Here is a 22,482-nt window from a genome sequence, read left to right as displayed (position 1 = left end):
GAAGAATTGGCGGAACAGCATTGGAAATAAACGGCGTCTCGATAACACCGATGAACGTTCTCGGGAACCGTCGCGCGAAAGAAAAATGTGAAAAACCGAAGAGGACGGACCGCGACGATCTTTTTTGTCGGACCCCTGAACGCGTCGCGCCGGCACAATATCCTGGAGAAATTCGAGGAGTTTTAAATCGGGCTACGTGAAAAAATGCAACGGGCCCCTCGTTCCCCTCCGCGCTCGATAATGCTTTGTTTGACCTGCGCACCACCGCGTCCCGGAAAAAACCATTAATTTCACCATCGGAATGGACCGGACAGACCTCAGGTAGAAAATCGTGCCGGCCAGACGTATCGACACCCTTCCCTGAATTCCGATGGAGCTCCGCAACCGTCTAATGGAAGTTTCCCGCCTCCCGCCACCGATGAAAGCACGCTCGTAGGTATGCTCCAAACAGACAACAATAAAAGAAAACTGACGGAAAATGCTCGTCGAAAGGGAGACGGAGAGAAAAAGAGAAAGAGCACGCGATCGGCAAAACACTTGCTGCTGCTGCTGCTGCTGCTGCTGCTACTGCTGCTGTTCGGCCGGAGCAGTTTCTTCGCGGAAAAGCGCGACGTCGACGAGATTTCGGTCGATTCTTACCCGATGCAAAAACATAACGCGTCGCTCCGCTCGTACAGAAAACGTCGGATGCGGTTCGCAAACGTCCCATTGTCACGGTGGTGCATCGATCACGGCGGAAAACGAATGTTTACGTTTCGCTTCCGCGGCGATTTTCATTAATACATACGGGTCTCCTTCGAAGCGGAATAACTCTTCGAGATGGAAAAAGTGGAATAACTTTATCGAAGTTGGATCAAAGAATGCGAACATTTTTGAGGAGTTGGAAGAAAGAAATTTGGAGAATATCGCATCGATCCTTTCGGTTTAGGTCTAAAACAAGAACCGATCGATTTATGCTTTTCGATTCTGCTCGAATACGTTTCCTTTCTCGGAGGCCGGATTCGCCGAACAAATAGCAGAAATTTATGCTCGGTCGCGATTCGTTGCGACAACGCGTGCACGATCGACGACGCGCGGTAAACGCGTAAATAATGCAGAATTTTAATTACGGTATACGAAACGATGCATCGCGTATCGCGATTCGGTGTTGCCGGCCACGACTCGGACGGATATCGAGACGAGGCTCCTCGAGTGTACCGGACGAACGCCGGTTCGCAGCAACGATACTAATTACGATACATCTCGATCGGTCCGCGCTATATAATCGCCGGTAATTGTTGCTCGACCGATGATTAATTGTCCGAGGGTCTCGGGTGCGTGCTCTCGCGGAGGCGCGTTACGCGCGACAGCTCGCCGTGTTATTATAAATAATAATGCTAATCATCGTTCGGACACTCCGTTTATCATAGACTTAATTATAGATCGGTGGATTAATCACAGCGTCGAGAGGATCCGACGGCCGAAGGTGCGGCGCGGCGCGGCGCGGCGCGGCGACGCAAGCTCGCTTCCGCAGGACTTTTTCGAACATTTGGATCAATTTCACTTTCCCGAAGGCTACGTTGCAAAATTAGAAAGTCGTATAGTTTACACGCATGGCTGCATTCTCTGTCGTTACGATCGGATCGGACCAATCCGAGGAAAGCGATCGCCCCGTTCGTTATCCGCGATTCTGCTCCCAGTTGTTCGCGGTTCGACGACAAAATATTAGGGACTTTCGAATGCCCGGTTTTCACCGCTTCCTCGTTCGCTCGCGTTTAGATTCTAGACTTCCTCGCGCTTCTTTCGATTAAAGTGCGACCCGCGCGCTCGATTCTAATATCCAGCCCCGCGAATCGCGCGCTAATGCGGTAAAAATCACGAGGGGCAAGATTCGCGTATCGTTTTCGCAGCCGTGAAAAACAGTCGCTCGGCGGGAAAACTCGTTCGCGGAAGAAGCCTCGAAGTCGTTGGGCTGCGGTTACGGAGCAGCCATTCGGCGGTTTTCATCTCGCTGTTATTTTCCTCGACCATGCATAATGCTCGGGGATGGTGTACAGCATGGCGCACGGTACGCGGTACGCGGTACACGGTACGCGGTACACGGTATACGGTATACGGTATACGGTATACGGTATACGGTATACGGTATACGGTTGGACGGGAGATGCTGCATTTTGCTGCCGCAGAACGGAGAAACGCTCGGCTAACCGCAAATATTTTACGCCGCCTTCGGGCGAGCCTCGCGTAGCTTCGTTTAGGTGTACTACTATAGCCGCGAACGCTACGGCGTGTCTCCGAACCTGGCACGCTTCCCCCGAAAGCCAGAACCGAGGCCCCGAGAGCAGAGCCGAGAGCGGAGCCGAGTCGTTTCGAGAGCTGTTCCGAGCCGAAGCACGGCGCATCGGATTCCGAGCACGTATCCTGCTCCAACCTGCAAAGGATACTTCTAATCGAGTCCAGAAACCCGTGTTACTTCGAGTTCCCGCGAAAGAGCCACGTCCGTTCACGATCAACCGGAGAGTCTTAAAGATTTCCCGCATCGAGCGTCGATCGCTGTTCGGGTAATTCGCCGCAACGGCTCCTAAAAGTGCTGTCCGTCGGATAGCCGTCTACGCCATCCAATTTTTATGAGACGACCGGACCCGTCTCGTCTCGTCTCGTCTCTTTACGCAACGACCCCGGGAAATTAATCGCAGACGCTCTTTCGTACCTCGCTTTCGATCTTGTCGGCGGAAAACAAGAGATTTCCGCAGCCGTTGGCCGCGTTGCTACCTCTTTCGCGAAGGTCCAGCCGGACGGCAGTTTCACGGCAGCCGAGCAACTATGCGGGCTACCGCATTGCACCCGAGGAATCCGAACGGGGGTGCGTGTGCTCCTCGATTTCGCGCGTCGCCGGACACGGGACATCGCGACGAAAAAATTTAATTACAATTCGAGAACCGTGGCATGGGGCAGGTGGCGAAGGGTGGTAAAGGGCGAGGACAAGAAACACGGAACCACCGCTATCGCCGGTTGTCCCTCGTTCCAGAAATAATCCAGCGACGCGTCTCTCGTTGCCTCTTTCTTCGAGCCCGGTAAATCCGATCAATTTGGATCGTTGGCTCGCTCGTCGTCCGACGAATTTTATCGAGTCCACGCGCGACGGATTCCTCGAATCCCGAATCCCGAATCTCGAATCTCGAATCTCGAATCTGGAAGAAGATCCGGTTCGAGGGTGAGTTTAGCTCCGTTGAGAATCACTGTTCTACCTGTTTGCCCGTAGCAACCCGATGTCAAGATAATTAGGGACTCGACCGGCCAGATTTCCCTCTTCGTAACCCCATCTAAATCTGCGGTCTGCGGACAGCTAAACAGTCTCGTGTAATACACGAGTGTAGGCGAATCGATTGGTAGCGACACGGGCCATCGGAGTTCCCGGCGAATCTCGGGGGGTCGCGTCGCGTCGCGTCGTTTTTTCGTTTACAAATATTCGTTCGCGACGGACCCCTTTGGCGGCTCGGTTCGACGTAACCGAGGACGCGACGCGACAACTCGCTCGAATCTCCCGGACGATGTTTTTCAACGATCCGGCCGGCTACGCGGAAGTTCGACGCGGTGCAACGAGCAGCCAACCGCTAACCGATGTCGGTCGCTTTTCGTTTCGGAGCGCAACGGATGTTGCAACTTCCGAGCGACTTGTCGAGAGTTTCGCCCCGCCTCTCGATTTCCGCGCGTTCCCGCGCTAATTAGCGGGGACCTGGTTTTTCCGCAACCTCGACGAAGCCGTTCGGCCGTGCTCCTCCGGCTACGCGAGTCCGCCGTATTGTCCGGACAAAGGAAACGCACCGGCGGGGACTATTTTTAACGAAACCCGAGGCGAAACGAAGGCTTCGCGGAAACCAACCTGCAATTACTACCCGCGGAACGTCGCTTTTCCTGCAGGGTATCGTAAATCCGCTGCCGATACTCCGTAGAGAACGCCGACGTTACTCCGTGTATCGTACGAATCGTTTCGACCGCGAAGAATTACGTATTCCGCGCGCCGAGGTTTCGCGTTCCTTTCGCGACGAGTCGGCGCGGTGCTTTCGCGCCATCGCGTCAGCGGCGATAACTTATTTCGAGGATTTAATTATTCGCGGGTATCCCTTCGACCGCCGACGGCACGTCGATCGTATGCCGATCGATCGTCGTTAATGGGACCCCGTTACAACGGGCGCAGCCTCGATCGCCGCGGCCGCGAACGCGAGAAAACGAAGAAGACCCTTTGATAAATTGTTTTGCTCGTTCCGCGCGATCTTTTATCGGGAGAAACGCGACGCGTCGCGTCGCGAGTGAAATCCTCGCGCGTCGATATTCCCTCGTTTAATTTATTACCGTCGTCCCGACGGGAGTAATTACTCTTTAGCATCGAGGCGAGACAACTCGCTGGGAAAAAGAGAGATACGCCGTTTTCGAATCGGATGGCGTTCGTTCGAATGCCCCGGTAACGAGTCGCCCGAGAGAGAAAGAGGTAGAGAGAGAGACGGTCCTCGCGGAACGCCGTGGAATTATTATTACGGTAGACACCGTTCATCCCTCGTCTTACGGTGTCCGGCTTTCCGGACGGCCATTTTCAGAAACCGAACTCGGCGGACGCGAGCTTTGTTCGTTGCTTCTCGCTCGACGTGAAATATTATTCGCGCGCCGGAGAATATAATTTATCGATTTCAGATTTGTTGCTTCGATTCGATGATTTATCGGAAGGAAACTTTGAAAATTCGGACACTTTGAAACGATCCTAGAGAATAATGTAAAAAAGAAAAGAAAAGGACGAGCGAAATTAGCGAATTAGAAACGATAGGAAATTGCGAACAAAGAGCAGCCGTTGCAACGAAAAATTTAAATACAAAGGAGCATCGGCGCTAGCGTCGATCGATCGATGCGGTATTTTTATTTTTATTTCGCGATAAGAAATTCCACGATAGCGACGCGAAAAATTACGAATTTGCGTAAATATCCGCCGGTAATTTTATAGCGGACACGGCGCGGCGCGGCGCGACGAGGGGAGCCTGTTCCAAAAAATGGATCAAAAAAGCCTCGCGACGCCCAGGCTATAATTTCCTCCCTTGGCATTTCGAGGGTAAACTTTCTTCGCGCGTTCCCACAAGAAATTGAATCGCGCCAACAAATTACGCGTAGCAAGTGCAAATAACGCGCATAAATCCGTCGATTATTTTAACGGCTACATCGATCGGCGGAGTACGCCTTTTAAATAGAATTACTCGCACACGCGTAAAGTACGGTACATTAAAGTTTTAATCGCGCGCCGCGCGCGTATACCGTCTCCTATAATTCTTTGATCGGTTTTATCAACGCGTTTAGCGCTCGCCGATAAATAAATAAATGTGTCTCTAAAGCGAAAAGCACGGCACGCGGATCGAGAAAACCTGTAATTACCGTCCGGAGCAAAAAGGAACGTATCGATGGCTGGGAACCTGTATGTACAGGGTGATACGAGCGGATAACAACATCGATGTTCGATCTTCGTTCGATGGCGCGAATAACGCGCGCGAACGATTCTCTTGCCGAGTTCGAGAATCGACCGACTCGACGATCTTTTAAATACAGTCTCGCGTATTACCGCGACGCGGCCCGAAAGAAGCGCCGCTTTAATAGTTTTGCATTTCCTCGAGCGACGCGGGGGTCGGGAGGGGTCGGTGCGATAAAAACGCAACGGGCACGATAAAACCGCGTTACAACGGTCGACGGGAATAAAACGTCGAGGATATCGTATCTCCTCGAACCCCGTGGCCCGTCGTTACCCGGTTTTATCGATGATATCGCGATGGACGGTATCCCGGCCCGCGAACGTCCATAATTCGCGACGCGAAAACACTTTTTCCCCGCGACGTCGGGGAATTATTAAACGCGGTAGCCGAGTGGCGTCGGGACCGCGCGCGGGACTTTCGAGCCGTAATCGAACGGTCGAATCGAACGAAATAAGAAAAGACGAGACGGAAGGAAGCCGGAAGAGAGACTCACAGTTTTTGTACGGTGGGCAGGGCTCTCGGAATCTGGGTGAGTCCTCTCTCGGAGCAGTTGGCGTTGTCCCCGGTACAGATGCACAACCACGGGCATCTAGCGCCGTTCATGTCCTCGATCGTGCCGGAAAAACCACCGAGACCGAAACCACCGATGGCGGTACCATGGGAGGCGCCACCGCCCAGCACGGACAATATCAGCAAAAGTCCCCAGGCGCACAGCACGGATCCGCAGCTGACGCCCAGCAGACGCAGCGACCAGACGGGTGTCATGGCGCGTGCCACCGCCAACATCTTCCGGTTAATGTCCTTCACGGCGCGGTTCGATCCCTCGAGGATCTTGGCGAAGCTGCCGGCCCGGCTCTTCGGCCGTATACCGTTCGGGTCGTAGAGGCTGTAGCGCGGCGGCTCCCTGTTCGGTATCCTGGCTACGTTGATGTCCGTGTAGTCGTAGCTCGGGGGCGGCTCCAGGAACGAGGATATCTCGAAGCCTTCGGCGGCCGGGCAGCCGAGGATCCTCACCGGCTCGAGAATCGGGTCCTGCTCCAGACGTATCACTGAGCACTCGAAGTCATTCGCCGTCAAATCCGTCGAGGTCTGGTGGACCTGTCTTTCCGTGGCTTTACCCCGCGACCGGTCCCGCCTGCGACCATGAACCCGGCACGATCGATTCGGATTTCTCCGCGTGCTGTCCGCGTGGTGTCTCGAGACGCCAGCCGGCGGCGGCACCCTGTGCCTGTGCGCCAGACACTGTTGTCCCCTACGCTCGAACGTCTCGGCGCAGTCGGCCGACGTCCGTCGCGGACGTTTCGGGCGGCCCTCCGAACTGCTGTCGGCTATCGGATGCAGATCCAACGCGACCACCGCCGGACGATGGGGCTGCTGCTGTTGCTGCTGTTGTTGCTGCTGCTGCTGCTGCTGCTGCTGATGCTGCTGCTGATGCTGCTGCTGATGATGATGATGATGATGACGGCAGTGCCGGTGATGATAGTGCACCAACACCGGGGCCTCGTTCAGCGCCGCGCCGCACTCGATTCGCAGTGTCTCGCAGTCGTTGCCGCCAGCTTCCAGCCTCGACGCCGAGTCAGCCTCGAGCTCCGAGACCCGTCCGCGATCGGCCTCCGGACCTGGACCACGCGCGGCACCGCCGAGGTCCTCCGTCGACGATCGGACCTCTCCGTTGCCGACCTCTCCGTCCCCCTCCGAGCTGGTCAGAGACGTGGCTACCGAGGACGATGGCCGCTCCGGAGCTAGACCATCCAGCCGGTGGCCCTTTCGGGGGCCGTGCACTGGGCCCCCCTCTCCTTCCTCGGGCCCCTCCGCCGAGCTGTTGGACACCACTAACGGCACCACCCGGTCCTGCTCATCCTGGGCGACCGCTCCCACTGACCTTATCTTGACGCTGGTCTGGAACCTAGTCTCTACCGTACCCGATCGGGTACGAGGTCGCAGCGCGGGATGTACGGTTCCCCGGGAACGATACACCGAAACTCATTTACCGGTTCCCGAATTATCTGTCGCAACCCTTGCCGCTACGATGCCTCTCTCTCTCTCTCTCTCTCTCTCTCTCTCTCTCTCTCTCTCTTTCTCTCTCTCTCTCTCTGGCTCGCGCGCGCGCGAGCGATCGTTAATCTTGCTGTCCTCGCGTCCAACGGGATCAGGCTCGCGCGTGTTCCTTGGAACGCTGCCGGTGCCAGCGACGATGCTACCGACGCACGATCCTCTGCTTCTTCTTGTTCGATATCGAACGGGCTGCCGTTCGACGAGTCAACGATCTCAGGAATCGTTAAACGGGCATTATAGTGGACGACAGGCTCGTCGTTTCGGATGCCGACTGATCCAGAAACTTGACGCGGCAGTGATGCATCACCTGCAACAAGAAGCGGAGGGGCATGAGAGGCGAGTCGATTTATCAGCGACACCCGGTTATCATAATTTTGCCTGGCGACGCGCATCGACGCACGGTCGCTCGCAAAATCGATTCTTAAACGGCCGCGATGAAAGGGACGAGACTCGGAACGCTGCGTTCTTCGGGGTAGAAACGCGTTTTTTTAGTACTTTGATAGCGTATCCCCGTTTCGCTTTCCATAAAGTGAAAACTTAGTTTCGGATTTAATATAAAGTAAATAATAAATATTTGGTGTACCAAAACTCGCGAAGGAGAAGAATAACGCGCGACAAAGTCGCGATTCGATCGGTCCCCGTCGACGGAACTCGAGCGTGGTTAGAGAACGCCGCTAACCGTCGTCGACAACGAGAGGAACCCGATACAGACTTTCCCCAGACGCTGTTTTTCCAGGCCCACCAGCAGTCACCGAAAAATACACTTTCCCAGCGGTAAGCAGATGCGGTACTTCGGACTCGAAGAAGAAGAAGAGCGGAACCGGAACGGCGCGGCGCAGAGAGTTACAAAGAGTGGGACTCGCCGCTGCAATATCGGAAGTACGAGAAAAATATGCTTTCGAAGCACAATCAAGGACTCGAACGCATTCTATGCACAGCCGTTCGAGTCGCGCGAGGCATATTGGAATTTTTCCCCGACATTTTCCTTCCGCCGCGCCGTCAACCCTCTCCTCTCTCGTCCCGATCCTTTTTTCGTTCTCTCGCTCATGGATATCTCCCTTTCCGACGTTTCTCTTCTCTTCCACTTGTCCGCCCGGGCAACGCGCCTCGAACCAACGTATCAGCACGCGCGACGTCTCGTGTACGCGTTGCTTGCCCGTAAGTGGCCCCGGATACGTTTCCACGATTTATCGCTACCTGGGAACACCTGGAAATAGAATGTCCGGGCGGCGTCCACCGACCGGTGCTCCCTGAATTAAATTCGCGCGGCACGCTCAGCCCCTACCTGTCGCGAGAACCCGCTCGACGAGGGTTGCGAAATCATTTTCGCGGGTACCTGTCCCGCGCGAAATATTCGGTCGCGGATTTCTGTTAGAAATCTGTCCGAAAGTCTATCGTTCGGCACGAGGAATTTCCTCGCGGAAATTTGTTTTCCGGATGAAAATCTGTTTAGCGCCGGAATTAGACGATTCGGACAAGTTTTTCATAGCGTGCTCCGCGTATACGCCGTTTCACGGTTCAGGGACAACGAATACAACTTTGCAACCGCGCTTCGCATTTAGCAAGGAGAAGAACATCCGTCGTTTCGGTAAAACTTTTCTCATGCATCCTCAATTTTTCCATTTCGTCCAACGTCGTTTTCGATAACGGACGAATGCGAACGATTGCTCTTAATATCCTACAAACCCGCGCAAGAAAATATAACCTTGTCATTTCGTTCGCGTCGTTCCAGTACACCCATCGTCTCGACAGCCGACCAACACGACGGTCGTCGGAAATTCGAGCAACGCGCCGTTGCACCGCCCGAGGGACGGTTTTTTTTCGCGATTTTCCACGCGACCGACCCAGGAAGCTCGTCCTCCGCCGAGTCTATTCGCCAAAGGGTGGCACGTATTTGAGAAAAGCAGCGCAGAGGGGTGGCGAGTGGTCGCGCGTTTGCCCAGTCAATTTCATTAGAAGCTGCAGCATATGTCCCGGCTTTTCAGCCTTCGAAACCGTGCGCGCATCGCCTTGGTTTTCGGATCGAGAGGGTTGGGACATACGGTTCCGGTGTCCCATGTAGCGTCGCGTGCCACGAGAGCCTCGTTTTCTTCCGACCAACCGAGCCGCCCGACGCTCCTCTTCGACAACGTTACCGACGATATTTTGCCAATGTTCGCAATTGCCTTTATCCGTTCTCGACACGGTTAAATATCGCGCAAAATCCGACTCGACGCAGCCTGTCCCGTCGCACGGTAGCCTAACCCGTTGACGCGGACCGAGAGTGCGTCGCAGGGGGTCGCATCCCCACGGATCTCCGTCAATATTGTCCCATGGGACCCTTTTCGCTCGGATCGTTTGCCCTCGGAATTTTAAAAGCATTAGCCGACTAGGCAAACGGGCTAGCTCCGAAAAGTAGAACGAAAAATACAACGGTCGCGCGGGGGCCGCGCGATCGGCCCGGAGAAGCGCGAGAGGCGTCGATCGACCGTGCCCCCGGAGAAGTCAAATATTTATCCAGCCAATTATCCCGGTGACACGCGAGTCGACGAAACCCCGGAGACCCAATATCGCTCCCCCTTCGTCGAATACAATTTATTCCAACGTATAATTTTCCTAATTACATCGGCTGCACGCACAGCAGCGTTGCTACACTTGCCCCGGAACGGGCGGACGGAGAGGGAGAACCGATCGATTCGCTCCGTCGCTTCGTCGCCGTGGCGGTCCGAAACGCGTTTCCAAGAAAAATCCCGAAAAAAGTTTTCGATTCGTCGATCGTTGCGATTCGTTTCGCAAAGTCGTCCGCTTCTTTTCGAGGGCGCGAAATCGTTCGTAGTTCACGCGCTCGACGCGACGCGGCGGGAAGGGTTGGAAGAAAAAGTCGCTCGCCCCGGGGTCGTCCGGTACTTTGCCTCGATTAATACGCGCTAACGTTGTTAATTAATGCCGAGTACCCGTGTTACGGGAAGACCGGGAGAGGCGCGAGAAGTTCGCTCGCCGATTTGTCTCGCATTCGAACCCGGGTTCCCCTACCTTCGCGTCTTAACTTCGACATCGGAGAGAGAGAGGGAGAGAGAGGGAGAGAGAGGCCAGACTCTACGATATTATCTGCCGGAGAGTGCTCGAGAATATTATACGCGCGTGGTGTACACACCGCCTACCCCCCGCCCTCTGCCCTCCCAACCCCGTCGTCGAGGGCTGGGCTACTTTAACCGTACTCGAGAGCCGACCGGATGGAGGGCACGGGCGAAGGGGCGACAGTGTCTACAGAGGAAGCGTCCCGCCTAACTGTCCTCGGTGTCGACTACTGCTAATCGAATTATCGATCCCTGTCCCGCCGCGTCGCTCGAACAGAATATTAGATTTTCGAGGAATTTCGATGCGGCACGCGGACTCGCCGCGGGCTTCTTTCGTACGGTCCGCTTTGTTCTCGCCCGGTGTTAACCGATTCGATCTCGACGAATCCACCTCCCGGGCAACCCCTTCGTCTTTGGCCTTTGCCTAACGCAGCCGTTGCTACGGGCATACGGATTATTGGCTGCGGAGTATCTTCGAACGAGGAGAAAGGTAACGGAGACGTTGAATGACTCGTCGACGGGCGTCAAAATGGAAACGGCTGTCGCGGGCGAGGATCGTCCCGAAGTTTCCGCCGCGATCCCGAGACACCGCGGAACTCTTCGAAGATCTTGAAAATGTTGGTAATGCTTTATAATTCTAATAAGAGATAGTTCGGGACCGTTTCAAAGGCGTAAAACGTCGCGGGTCGAAGTTACAGATTCCAGGATTTATCGGGAATTTTGTTGTTTGTCTCCAAGGTGACAGTTTATACGTTGTTTCGAACGGCATCTAATCGGCATCGTGTTCCCCAAAAGTCGCTATAAACGCGGCGGCACAGCGTCTCCCGACTGTTTTCGAATCGCGGCTTCGCAGTTCGATTCCCTCGTCGAGCGCGTCTACCGCGAGAAGAGCCGGGTGTATCGACTAAATTATATTTCCTCCGGCTCCTACAAAGTGTGCGTATTCGATGCGCAGGCAGCTCGGCCCGAGCGTACGATATACGGAGAAGAAACGGGGAATCCCTTTGAGCCCGCGCGCGCGCGGGCCGGGAGAGAAGAGGAAAATCAGACGGTTGGTTCCACGGATAGCCGATACAGCGCCGAGCCGGGAATATTGCGTTCTTATTGTAATATATTTGTAAGCCACTTCGCCAGACAATTTCATCCCGTACGAATGTAGGCAGGTGGATATAGGAATATTCCTCCGAGGTATATCGTTATAGCGCGCCGTAGGGGAGGCCGATTATTTGTCGAACGCTTCGCGAGACAAAGGAGGACGCAATTTTCGAAAAATGAAACACTCTCGTCCGTTTCGTATCCTTCTTCCTCGAGAACCGTCTCGTCGACGATAAACGTTATCCTTCCGTCTTCCCATTCCGTCGTTGCTGCGGATTTTCACGCAAAGTTAAAATCACGTCGCTCTCATCGTACAGAAGTTGCACGGACGCTCGTTCGCTTCGCCCGGTGGATCCCCGAACTACCGCGACCCCGGATCGTTTTTAAATCTCGTACAATTTAGCTTTCGATCGTTGCTGGCATAAATTTGTTTTCAAGTAGAATTTTAATCGTTCGTATACTACGACCAAAAGCATCGTATTTATCGGTACAGCCGAAACCGTCGCATCGTCGCATCCATTCTACGAGTCGAAACGTCGCGTCGTTTAAAAAGCATCGTCCCCGACCTTGATCGCCAACAGATTATGCGCTTCTCTCGGATCACGGGGGTAGCCAATTACCGAAAGAATAACCGACACAAAATCGATTCGACGAGTAAACCGATTTCGCTCGGACCGAAAAGTCCGAAATCGATTTTATTCGATATTAATTCAAAGGGAACGAGCGAAAGGGGTTAACACCGCCGCGAACATCCCCTTGCGCGGCAGGTTCGAGGATAACGCGGGGGTTGGCACGCGCGGTTTCCCATTTCCCCCGAAAGTTTTCCCGTAACACGGTTTTCCCCGGGCTCGTGGCTTCCGAGCGAACGAGACACGCGGAACCGACCGATGATTTTTCACGAAAAAGCCCCGCGACCCGCAGTTTGCTTCGGAGGCAGAGATGTTTGGTTAACATGTGTGCCTAATGGCCCGTGCGAAATGGATTTTTAAGGTCTCCGTTTTAAGACGGGCGAAGAGACGGAAGAGCAGCCGGTCTCCCCCCCCTCTCTCTCTCTCTCTCTCTCTCTCTCTCTCTCTCTCTCTCTCGCATCGAACAGACGAGGACCGTCGATCGAAAATCGATGCGCGTCGACACGGGCAGAAACCGCGACGAGCCGGTGATCGAAAGTCGATGAAGACGACGAAACTGTTCAACCAGACCACCGATGGACGCATAATGAACGCTCGACGCGCCCGGGCCAGACGAGGACGCGGATATCATCGACGAGCATCGGCTGGAATCAACGTTCCCGCGGCGACGGACAGTTTTCAGTCTTGCTCCATTTGCGCCCCGTCACGGATTCAATTATTTCCACGCGATACCGCGCCGAGCGAGACGATAACGCGCGCTCGGTATTTATGCTCCCTGTTTCCGCGCCATGCTCTACGGCGCGCCACACGGTGGACGATCTTTTTAGAAAATGCGACTCGAACGAAAACGAAAGCTTTCTAAATGGAAAATTGTTACGCGGTTTGATTTATCACCGTTTAACGCCTATAACTTTCACAGATAACCGACAAAATCGAAACGATAGAAGATTGCTTAAATTTTGACTTTGCTCTCGATCGTCCGACAGGTTCGCGGGCGATACAAATTTAAAGACGTTGCAAAAAATAGACGGATGATTTGATCTCGAACCGATAAAAAAAGAGAAGAAACCGATACGGAATTCGTGCTCCAAACGACAGAGCCGTAAAACATTTTCAACCATCGAAAAGTTAGCGATTGCTCGCTTCCAGGGGAAAAACGTGACAGGAGGCGCGAAAGAAGCGCGATCGAAGGTAGTCGAGAGAAGGCCGACCGAGGAACAACTATCCGGAGCAATCGCCTAATCCGTCGTCATTCCGGCGGACGCGCGCGATTCGCGCAATCACCGAAGCGTCGATACACCGACGGAAAATACTGCTCCACCCGGATAATCCTTTCCCGTCTGTACCGGTCCCGAGGGTCGAGACGAGCCTGGATTCCCGGCAAGGAACGAAAGAAGATCCTCCCCCGATTAATACACCGTGCCTCCGCGTCTTCGTGTCGTCGCGAAGGGTCCCGTCGTTCCACTCGGACTCTCTTTCCGGCTGCCGGTTAGGCACGAGAAGCGAGAGTGAGAGAGAGAGAGCCGGAGAGATAGCTCTCGGCCCTGGTTCGTCAGGGGTAGCCGGGGGTTCTCCAATTCGTATCTAGTGTGATTTCCCCGGGGTAAAGTCGACCGATCAACCGATCGAGTGGGTGGCTGAAAACCGCACTGGGAAACCTAATATCGGTAGGGTCCTCGCTGTCCCCCTACGCCGCCCTTCTTACTTTTATGTCGAGAGATCTATAAAACCTATAAAAAAGGTATATAGTGGACGGCGTTGCTTCGAGCCGGGTCAGGGGGCTGTTTCGTTCGTCGACGATACGATTCATCGGGACGCGTACGTCCCGTTTAATCCGCGGACGTCGGCACGCTTTGCTACCTTTCTATGGGGCCCCTTCGAAAAAACGAATTTCTTTCTTCGAATCGGACGACGTCGAGGTTCGACTTGGTCGCGCGAACACCGTGGGCTACGTGGTCGCGAATATTTGGTAAATTTCGTAAGATGCCGAAAGACGTTGCAAACGCGATCCGAGATCGGATCCTTCGTCGAACGACGCGTCCGACATCGAACAAAATATAAAAGTCGCGTGAAATTTCACCGAACAACGATGGTATCTCTCGTCCGATCCACACCTATTTAGTCGTTTCCGATTATCGCGAATTTGTTTCCTTCGCGCAGTATATTCCGAACAATGGTATACTCCGTAGAATTCCCTCGATGCTTGCCATCGATTCGGTATCGCGCGAATTATATAGAGACCGGGCAATTTGTCGGCGATCTTCGAGCTCCGGACAAATTCTACGTCCTTTCCGCGGCACGAAACGCGATGTTCCATCGGAGCGGAGAAAATTTATCGGCAATTACGATATTAATCGAAACCGAGCTCGATCTTATTTCCCCGGGAAACCGTTCCGGCCGGTTCCCCGGTGGAACCGCATTCCCGATCGAGAAAAAGGAACCGGCCGCTGGGAGATCGAATTTCAACTCCCGCTGGAGAAATCCGCGTCGATTCGGAACACGGTTCCATCGCAACGGATGAAAAAGATCGCGCGATTTTCTTCGAACGGACGACAACCGCGCGGGGTGGTCTCGGTAAACGACATCCGCGAATCGGTCGCCGATCGTTTTCCCGCGGTCGGTCCGCGGTCGGTCCGCGGTCGGTCCGCGGTGCGATATAAATCGCCGGGGCACCGGGCGACGAAAGTTTCGTTTTTCGATCGATCGGAGGGGAATCCGCGCGGGAAATTACACGGCTCGGTTAAATTACGAGACCGGCCGGAGGGCTCGCCGTCCCGTAAAATCGGTCGGCGAAATCGCGGCGAGCGCAATCTTCCCGCGTTAATAAATTAAACGCGCGCTCCTTTTTTCCCGTGGCGCGGGGCGGCGCGGCTCGATAATTCGAATCGATTAACGCGCGGCGAGCATTCAATTAGGCGGGGCGCGGCAGCGACCGGGCGAAAAACCGGGAAAAATCGGACGGCCATGCGATACCCGCGCGAGATACCGGGACCAGTATTACCGGACGGTCCGAGAGATCGAGAGACCGAGAGACCGAGCCGCTACCGAACGGTCCGGCAGCCACCTGCGGCCAACTATCCGCGCGCGTATATATTATCGTATATTAGATTACGAGTCACCGGCAGCGGATCTATAAATTTCCTCGCACGATACTACATCGATTAGCGAGAGTACACGCGCATTGCGTGCCCCGGATCGCGTCAGGGGATGCGAGAAGAAATCTGGTTCGCCGAGCGCGGGACGTACACTAGAAGACAAAATTATCGAACGGCCTGAAAACTGCCGGAACTCCTCCGTTCGACGCGTGTGCTGCGGCGCGTAACTTTGGAGAAGCCTGCTTCGTTTCTCTTACGAGTTCCCGCATCTATGTTTGCGCAAGATCTCGAAAATATCGAGACCTTGAATACAGATTTTTATTCTAGCCTTCATTCTTTTCGAATCTTTTTGCCGTATCAAACAAGAAAATTACCTATTCGTCGACGCCGCGCATCTATGAAACAACGGTTACATATGCCGTCGCGTTGCTCGATGCAAACGCGACGCGAAGAGCTTGCTCGGTCGATTCTCGCGGTGTCCTATAATTTTGTCGACCAATGTATTTCGCGATCGACTCGTCCCGTGCATCGTGTCCAGCATTATCTCACGCAACGTCTACGTCCTCTGCCTCTTCCAACGAGCCACGGTAGCGGGTTTCCGAAGCGGGTCTCCGGTCTCCGCCGATACGAACCGTCCCTACCACCTTTCCGCTCCTTCCTCTTATTCCAGCCGGAACACTGTTCCACCGTTAATTAACATGTTTCGAGATACCGCGGATTCCGTTCGAGGACTGTTCGAGGATCGTTCGACGCGACGCCCAGCATATCCAGCCGCTGTTGCTTCGGTCGAGCCGGCTAACCAGCGCGCGCGCGGAAAACGCGGCAGGAAATTGATTTCTCTCGAGGAACGTTATCGGGCGTTTGGGCGCGAACGTTTCGGTTACGAAATTTGATTTTTTCTCCATAACCGGTCGGGGTTCCCCGGTGGAAAGGATCGGTTCCACTTTGCCCGCTGGGGCGTGGTAGCTTCGGCGTCGATATCGGAGCTGCCGCGAAACGGAAGCATCGCGCGTTTCGAGTCGTGGTCCGAGCGAGATCTCCCATCTGTCCGGAGACGGGCAATCGCCGACGGAGATCCCGTGGACCGTTCGCCGTTAGGGAAAGCGAGCGTAGCAAGAAAAACCGAAGTTCGCGCGCGCGCGGAACATGTAGGGTGAGGAAGAGAAGATCGAGGGACAGGGCGGAAGAGGGTGGCAGGGAAAGAGAGAACGGAGTCTAGACCGATTAGCGTTCGGTCGCCGGAACTCGGGAGACGAGCTCGGAAAAGCGACGGAAGTGGCCGGACTTCTATCCCCCTGTTCTCGGGGAGGGGGCAGATGGAGAAAGAGGGCTGGAAAGACAAATAGAATTCGGAAAGAGTTTTTGCCGGCCGGCAAGATTTAATAGCCCGTGCGGGCTCCGAGTGCTCCGACCCCTCGGTTGCCAACGTTGACCGATGCCCGTCGTTCCGGGATCGCGAGAGAACCAGTCCCCGGACGGTGCATCTTTGCTTACCGTTCGTCGAAAATCGCTGTTCAACCGATGGAATGCCGCGTCGGTCGCGCGCGAAAACGGCACGATTTATTTGTAAAACTGAAAATTGCTCGACGATTGCCGTAGACGGTAACCGTCTCCGATACCCTATAACCGAGATCGTTTCGATTCGGATTCGTCGAAATCGTTCCTCGACGATAGCGGTTTCATCTATCTCGAAGAGGTCGTCGAACTTTCGCGACTTATCGTGGCCACGATACGCCGCGCGAACGCGGTGCAACGCTCGCGACGATGTCCGAGGACGATGTCGTCGCGGCTCCAATATTGACGCGTCTTATCTCACGTGTGCGACATTAATCATACCGGCGCGGCTGGCAAAGCGAATCTATTCTGCTCTTACTCCCTGTTTCCCGAAACGGCGAGAATGGGGCTGGTCCGGAAGCAGGGGGAGACGACGACGACGACGACGACGACGACGACGACGACGACGACGACGACGACGACGACGACGAAGAAGAAGAAGAAAGAGGGGAAGACCGAACCGGACCGGTAGTCGGCGTTTTTCTCTTCGGTAGCGGACTGTTAAATAAAGTCATCCTCCGCTAATGGCAAATCTATAATGGCCTCGAAAGCGACCTTCCGTCCGGTCGGGTTTTTGCCGGCGCGTTTCGTCCGCGCGAAATCTTCTCCGCTGGGTGACCGACACCGGCTCGGAAAAAGCCGCGGCCTGGACGAAGATCGATCGCCGTCTCGATCACCGGCTCGATCCGACCGGATAATTTCCCGTTCGAACGAGCGGGGACGTGTATCTAATCTTGACAAGGCGCGAGGAGTACAGGCTGCTCTCGCCGGACAATCGTCGATAAATCGAGTTCGAGGAACTCCGACCGCGTCGAGACGCGCCGAGAGAGAGAGAGAGAGAGAGAGTGAGAGTGAGAGAGAGGGGGGTGAGAGAGGAGAGACAGTTTTTCAGAGCGTCGGCTAATGCGAACGGATGACAAGAACGGCACCGTCCGAACGAAACACCGTGTCCCCGATAAGATGGACAGCATCGATAGGGCCGTTACGCTCCCGATAACCAGGACTCCTCTATTTGGAGGAGTACCGGCTGGAAGAACGAGCTTCGTCGAGAGCCCATAGCCCGGCAATTGAAATATTGGCGAATCCCGAGAGTGAGACGTCTCCAACCATCCCTTTGGGGACAAGGATCGAGACGTTTGCGTATTACTCGCGCTATCTGGATAATCCTCTCGATATTAATTAAAGCCACTGCGAGAGAGCTCGGTATCGCTGCCTGTTCATCTGAAAATAGTCTCGAGGTGTGTGCTCGGTAAATCCTTGAAATGTTCTACAACTGGGCGAGTCTCTCCCTTTCTCTCTCTTTCTCTTTCTCTCCGATCTCCGGATTTAAGTTGCCCCGGCTGCGGAGGTAGTTTCTCTTTTCGGAATTAATTAACCGACACGCGATTTGCCGCATATCCGGGCGTTAGATTGTCGCGTGGGTTCGCGAATGGGAATTCTGGGATTTCTCGATGAAGTTTGTTTCGGGATATTCGGTATGCCGTTCCAAGGAATGATTCGCCGTTTGCCATGGTCTGGCAAAAAGATTCTCGGCAAAGGAATCGTCGACCGAGTACTACGCACTCTTGGTTAAACGCGACCGATTTCGGTGGCGTTCGACCGGTCGTTCGGCGGTCGGCACGAGCCGGCATCATCTCCGTTTTCAATTCCATCTAATCGACGACGGCTTCCAGGTGCAAGGGAGTCGTCGATGATACAGAGCTCGACCGGCTGGCTCGCGTTTCGCATTCCGGATCGTTCGGACGCGCGTTCTCCCGGCTCGCTATCTTTAAAGCGCCCCGTGGCCGAGATAGCTCGTTATCGTTTTACGAACGACGGTTCTCGAAATTGGCCGGCGTCGACGGGGCGAGAGACCGCTCCGGCTCGGTCGACCGCTTCGCAGAGGCGTCCGCGGATCGGTTCCGCGGCCGTAAAACACGGCGGCCGTGCCGGTGAAATACCGCGGAAAGCGACGTTGTTCCCACTCCAAATATATTATTTACGCCTTTCCGCGTTCGAGCGCCGCGCGCCGCGCGCCGGAGAACCTCTAGGAAACGTATATCCTAGTTACTTTTTAATTCCGTGGAATCCATTCGCGTGATTAATGGGGATTGCCTCGTCGCTCGCGCAATTTCACCGCCTTTCGATGTATATTTCATTTTCAATCGAGCCAGCCGTGCCCGAGCCGGCGCGGCCGCTTCGCGGTCGCTGCGTTAGACAATTTCACGGTGTAATTTATAGTGTGAAAGAGGCTCGACGGGGCCCCATCCGACTTAATAAATATCGTTGAGAAACCGCCGGGCCCGAGAGTGCCGCGATTTCTTTCGCAGCCGGAACTCGAGGAGTACGTACCCGCCCGATCGCTTATCGTTTCGTAGAACTCCTCGCGGTTCCGCGAATGGGTCCGTCCGTCAAATTGCACGATGCATCTCGAACGGAGCGTTCGCAGAATTAATTGTACCCGGTGATTTCGTAGCTCCGCGATATCTCGAGAGTCGGTGGTTAGAGTTGGACGGAGAGAGAGAGAGAGAGAGAGAAAGAGAGAGAGAGAGAGAGAGAGAGAGAGAGAGAGCTCGACGGATCGGTCGATTTAATTCCCGGAACGACCCCCTTCCATTTTCTGGGTAAACGACGAATCGTCGGGTCGCGGCCGACCCGCGATAAAATCTTCGATCTCGCGGAGAATTTAGTCGCGTCGTTGCACGTTCCCGAATTCGAGGAGGAAAATAATCGTTCGTTTCGGGCCGTGTAAATTCTTGATTTCGGTGCGGAACATCGGCGAGCATCGGCTGCCGCTAAATTTTAACGACGATCGGACGCCTACACAGCCTCGTTGCGAAAACAAAAAGGGTGGGCGCGGGACGGCGAGCATTTTGCAAACGCCACCGTTCGACAAGCATCGTAATTGATTAACAACGGAACGGAAACGCGCGCGTTTCCGGCGCAGCGAAGTGCACCGTGTACGCGCAACAAATTAACAGCACTTGCTAATGCACCGGCACCGTTATCGGCGGTGAATCGAGATTCGAAGCACCAGGAGGGGGGAAGCACGACGAGCCGCGCGATCGATCGCGCCTAAGTGCAACGAACAAATTTGTTCTTCGTGTGCTGAATCATGCGTCGATAGGCTCGCGCGATACACGCCGCCGACCGATCGAGAAATTCGCGCGCGAAACCGCGGCGTCGTCGGGAGAGCGCGTCCACGGATACGCGTTCCGATCGTTGAAAGAACGCGACGCGACGGAACCTAGCGTAATCCTAGCGGTAATCGCGACGACGCGGCTTTCGGTTTTTTCCGTCGCGCGGCGGATGCCGGATACGCGGAGTTCCCACCGATATTTCTTCTCCGGGATACGCTTTCGTTCAACGAACGATTTCAATTATCGATTTCGGGATAACGCGCTCGAAGATTTCGAACACGTTCGAATTTTTTCCCTCCGCGATATTTCTTCCGGCCGGAAGAAAAACTGCTTTTGCTCGAAAAACCGGAGACAACGACCTCGCGGTTTATTCCATCCGATTCGGATCCGATATTCCGTTCCTTTCGACGTCGATAAATTTTCTCGAGGTTAAATTAAAGGCTGCAGCCGCGAGAACGGACCCGTCGAGAGGGCTCGGCGCCGAATAATATCACCGGCAGAAACGAGCCAGAAAACGGGGGGCGAAGATCACGGCCGCGAAATCGCGATACAGCCCGCGTACATCGTGGTACATACGGAATCACGACCACCGGCGGCCCACCGCAACCGACGGAGACGTACTCTTTCGCGATAGATAGCGATCGGGCACGGGTCTCGCAGCTTTATTCTTTATTCCGTGCAGGGAGCCCTGGAGAGGTTGGATCAGCCAGATAGAAGCGGCCGGCGGAGCAGCCAGGAAAGATAGGACGGAAAGAGGGAAGAAAATACGACGAGTAAAAGAGAAAAAGAGAGAGAGAGAGAGAGAGAACATTGCCAGGGAAGCACCGACATCGGCAGGGGGAACGCACGGTGAAATTCTCGTTTCACGAGCTCCCGGAGAAAAGTGTATCGGCTACCGTGAATTATGATAAATATCGCGACTGTGACGCTGCGATTTTAGGGGCATCGTTTTCGAAACGAAATCCCCGTCCCCCGTATCGCTAGCTTGCCGGCTTTCTCGATCGCGCGTGCTCGCTTCTTTCCGATCTCTTCGGGCTGTCCGCCGTACATACCGACGACCGAGAAGAGATCTTTCGGCGAGGCCGAATACCGTATGCCGGGCGTAGCTCGTCGCGAGCATCGAGAACGCAGCGGTCCCGCCGGAAGAACGATGTCCGAGCGAAATCGCGGGATCGTTGTCCGGTTCCCGAACGCTTCGAACTCTCGCTGAAAATCTATGGAACATCCGGTCGTCGAATCGAAGAATTCCCGAGGAGAAAATTTATCGAACCCACGTATCGTGTGTGTGTGTGAACGGACGTTCCTTCGTCGATTCCTGCTTCGCCCGAAACCTGTCGCGATCCTCCGCGTTTCGGGCAAACCTCCCAGTCTCCGCGAAGCCTACAAAAATTAGCATAAGAATCCCAGCGCCGTTTATCAAAAAATCTCGTCTTCGCGCCCACGGAGAGCAGCGTATCCTCGGCCAACGAACGACGACGTAATCGTCCAGTGTTCTCGGAGGGTGTCACCCTTTGGAAAACGAAGTCTGCCCACGGAGAAATTTTATTTCACCTTTTCGGTGGTGGAACGCACCCGGCAACCGGTTGCATCACGATTTCCGCCCCACCCCGTGCGTTCGTGCACTCGCACCGACGCACGCTATCGCGTCGATCTCGCTCTTTCCAACCCGTGTGCTGTCACCGTGCCGGCGTATACGTGCACGTTCCGTTCCACCTGTCCGTTTCACCGCGTTTCCGTCGTGTTGTACCCATAAAACGAACCCTAGCTCGGTCCCATGGGGTCGTGCTAATGCCCGCCGAGAGGACAAGGAATGCCTATGCGTGCTCCGGACGAGAGAGAGCATAGCTCGCAACCCCGCGTCTCCCCTCTCTCTCTCTCTCGCTCTCCGTTTCTCCGAGTCTCTCGGCGCGCGTTCGCGCCGCTCGCTCTCTACAGGGGGTAGTTCGTATACCTCGAGCGGTGGCTTTCCTTCCCACGTTTTCAGGGGCGAAAATGCGCCCCTGGCGAGCAGGAAGGGTAGGTAATTGTTTTGCTCTAGCCGTTCCTCTCCTCGTTCCTCGTTCCCGCCGACTCGCTGGCTCTCCCTCTCCGACCGCGTACCCTTTGAGACAGCGGGAAAGACGCCGTGCCGGCATTAAGTCGTTTCCCGCAATGGCCGGCTTTTTTCCCTTTTTCTCGACCCGATCTCTCGCGGTCTTGTGCCACTAAACTCGACGATTCCTGCATCCGCGCGAGACCGGGGCGGCGACGGTTTGCTCGGCGAAGCTGTGGTTTCGGAGAATGTTGCGACACCGATGACAAATGGGCGACTTCCGCGGATCTTCGCAATGATTTTCTCTAGAAAATTTAGTTCGAAGCTGAGAATATTATAATTCGTGTTTTTTCTCTCGAGG

The 22,482-nt window shown here is 54.8% G+C and overlaps 1 protein-coding gene across 3 annotated transcripts in view; it reads right to left on the bottom strand.

The window, feature by feature from the left end:
* Positions 1–22,482, bottom strand: part of sli (slit guidance ligand) — a 450,605-nt gene that overhangs the window by 409,163 nt on the left and 18,960 nt on the right. For 2 of the 3 annotated variants that reach the window (XM_076526153.1, XM_033476930.2), the window contains exon 1: positions 5,980–7,466. In XM_076526153.1, the coding sequence (XP_076382268.1) occupies positions 5,980–6,272 (293 nt within the window). In that variant the 5' untranslated portion in view covers positions 6,273–7,466. Of the gene's footprint in view, positions 1–5,979; positions 7,849–22,482 lie in introns of those variants that run through there. The other variant, XM_033476931.2, reaches the window with a different exon arrangement.

Source organism: Megalopta genalis, chromosome 13 (genome assembly GCF_051020955.1).
Source record: "Megalopta genalis isolate 19385.01 chromosome 13, iyMegGena1_principal, whole genome shotgun sequence".
Classification (NCBI taxonomy): Eukaryota; Metazoa; Arthropoda; class Insecta; order Hymenoptera; family Halictidae; genus Megalopta; species Megalopta genalis.
Note: the sequence above shows the minus strand (reverse complement) of the source record. Positions and strands in the feature narration are given on the sequence as shown.